The sequence below is a fragment of the Impatiens glandulifera genome, chromosome 8, assembly GCF_907164915.1.
Source record: "Impatiens glandulifera chromosome 8, dImpGla2.1, whole genome shotgun sequence".
In the NCBI taxonomy this organism is placed as follows: domain Eukaryota; kingdom Viridiplantae; phylum Streptophyta; class Magnoliopsida; order Ericales; family Balsaminaceae; genus Impatiens; species Impatiens glandulifera.
This window is the reverse complement of record NC_061869.1, coordinates 11295445-11298186: the sequence shown is the minus strand read 5'-3', so window position 1 is coordinate 11298186 and position 2742 is coordinate 11295445. Positions and strand designations below refer to the sequence as shown.

General features: G+C 28.5%; 1 protein-coding gene across 1 annotated transcript; it reads right to left on the bottom strand.

The window, feature by feature from the left end:
• Nucleotides 1-421: 421 nt before the first annotated feature.
• LOC124912262 lies at nt 422-1398 on the bottom strand. The gene has a single exon (XM_047452830.1). The coding sequence runs from the start codon at nt 1066-1068 to the stop codon at nt 634-636; it is 435 nt and encodes a 144-aa protein (XP_047308786.1). The 5' UTR covers nt 1069-1398; the 3' UTR covers nt 422-633.
• Nucleotides 1399-2742: the final 1344 nt, after the last annotated feature.

Sequence of the window (2742 nt, the reverse complement as noted above, 5' to 3'; positions counted from 1 at the left end):
ATGTAACAATTATATATATTGCCTATTTATTAGGCATGTCGGATCGGATTGACATTCGTCGACTCGAATTCAACCCGATTTAAGTACATATGAGATTTTTCTATTTCATTTAAAAAAATTAGACGAAATTTTCCTAACCCAGAAATACATGTCACTATCCTAATTTTTTTGTGTTCGGTTCGAGGTTTGAGGTTTGAGATTCTTCTTCCAAACTTAACTAGGGATTCTATTCGTCTCTGTCAATTATTTAACCACCTTCCCAAATTCAATTCATAAGAAATTATCAGTCAATTATTTAGTCACTTTGTATAAATTTAAACTAATATAACATCATAGAAATAAAAGAAAATTTTAAACTTTGAAGATTGTACTAATTAACTTCCTCCAAATATATTTGGAAAATGAGAAAACAATAAAAAAAAAAAGGTGTAATTTAAAATTCTCCAAATTGAAACATGAAACACATGAGTTAGTTTATCAAGAAAAGATGTGCATTACATGCAATATATAATAAAATACAAAAATCTTCCAAGGAGAAATATATATATATAAATATAGATTAAAGAAAGAGAGAGAAGGAATTTCCTGTGTGCAGGTGCAGGGATGTAGTTGAAAATAATTTGGGCCTCCAGATCAGAGCTGAAGGAATCGAGCTAATTGGGCCGGATTAACAATACCTGGTAAATGGGCCTCATCAGTTTTCAATAGATCCGCTACTTCAGCATACCTTTTATTTTTATTCTCATTTCTCTCCACCTCCGGCTCGGCTTTCCCAGCTGCCATCTTAACCCGGCTCGAATTCGACGCAGCTCCAGATCGAGCCGGATCGTACTCCTGTCCAAACAAGGTCCCTTTAGACAAAAACTCGTGAGCCAGATAGCCAGCTAGGAGCTGGTTCTTGGGGCAAACCGGAATGATCGAGCCGGGTCTAGATGATATCGGCTTGGCTGGCTTTAGGGTTTCAAAACCATCACTTTCTCTCTCCTTACGTTTCTTAAAAGTGGGGTCCACAAAACCAGGAGTTGGGAATCTACGGTGCTGATTGCTCATCATAGTGGAAGTGCTCATGACTCGTTGGATGCATGCCACGTCAAAGTTTAATTATTTTGATGAGGACGTGGTTGATAATAATTGGAAAATAGAAGGGTAAAAATGGAAGGAAATGATAAATAGAATAAAAGTTAGTGATTTAGGTTAGTTTTTACCCAAAAAACACAAATAGAGAAAATTTCTGGAGAAGCAATTCGATTAGAAGAAAGATTGCCGGAATCTGATCGGAAAAGCTTGATTTTCCGGCACCGACGGTGGCTCGCCGGAGAAGAAGAAGAGAGAGAAAAGAGGATGCGGTGGAGAAGAGAAGATAAAGATAGATTGAAAGAAAGGAAGGGGCAATTAAAATTAGCGTTGATGTTTATTTATATATAGGATAGACAGTGATTAATAGCCCATCAACTTTATTAAAATTACGGAAATAAGCCATTTTGGTGTGGGAAGACGAAAACACCCTTATTTCAAATATTAGGGTTTCTTTGTTTCTTATTTTAATAAAATTAAGGCCACTTGGCTTAATTATATTTTATAATTTTTTTTATTGAAAAGGAAAGTAAAAGATATATATTATTGAGAATTTATTCTCTGAAATAAGTTAACAAGATATTATTTTTAAGTGTATTTACACAAGACATTTAACCTGGTAAAACTAATTATTTTTTTTATAAAAAACAATATTATCAAAATCTTATAACAATAAATTATTTGTTAACATAATTTTTTTTTAAATTTTTTTTTGATGTGTATAATGGAATTCACAAAATCTAACTCAAGATCTAGTTTATATCCAATTTTAAAATTCAACTTCTTTTGTTGAAAAATAAATACTGGTCTATTCAAATACTGTAATTATAATACATTCAAATGAACTTGCTATCTTACCAAACATTTTTTTATCCAAATTATATAGTGCAACTACAAATTTAGTAAATTTTCCTATAAATTTCTTGAAAAACAAAGTTAAGTAAATTGATGATGTTTTTCTAAATATATTTTATACATATTTTTTCGTTAATTCACATATAATCTCTTTAAATAGTCTGTTAAAATAAATAATTAAAATGAGATCACGCAATATTGAATGTAGAGGTATCAAAAATCTCAAACAAAATGTAATTGACCCAAGCCATAATATTTTTTTAGTAGAAAATTTTGAACTAAAACTAAAAAAGAGAAGAAAAAAATAGTAAAAACTAATAGCCAAGACTGGTTTTAAGAGGATGAAAATAAAAAAATTAAAAAAATGTATTTTTATCAGGTTTAAACTTTATATATATTGCTAAACTTATAAAAATATATATATATATTATCAATTAAATTATATTATATAACTCTATATTATTTTTAAAAAAAGTGTTATCGAAGAAATGCGTACTATTTAACCATTTTTATTTTTCATATTATTAAAAAAGATGACAACAGAGTGAAATTAGTTTTGAAGATAAAATAAATCATTTTCATTTTTAATATTACTAAAAATCATTTTCACAACAATTAATATAAACTTCAATATAATAAAGTAAATTAGTTTTGAAGATAAAAAATACAAAGTAATTCCTAAACTATTAATTAAGATATAATTCTTAATTATTAAAATATATAAATACTATTTTATACTTGTATAAAATAAGGAGAATATTGACTAGAGAAGAAAGTTCTCCCACATTTCTCACCTTTTATTCCTTTAAGATT

What these genes read in the sequence shown, in the direction of transcription:
- LOC124912262 (XM_047452830.1), bottom strand. Translation starts at nt 1,068, where the DNA reads ATGAGCACTTCCACTATGATGAGCAATCAGCACCGTAGATTCCCAACT.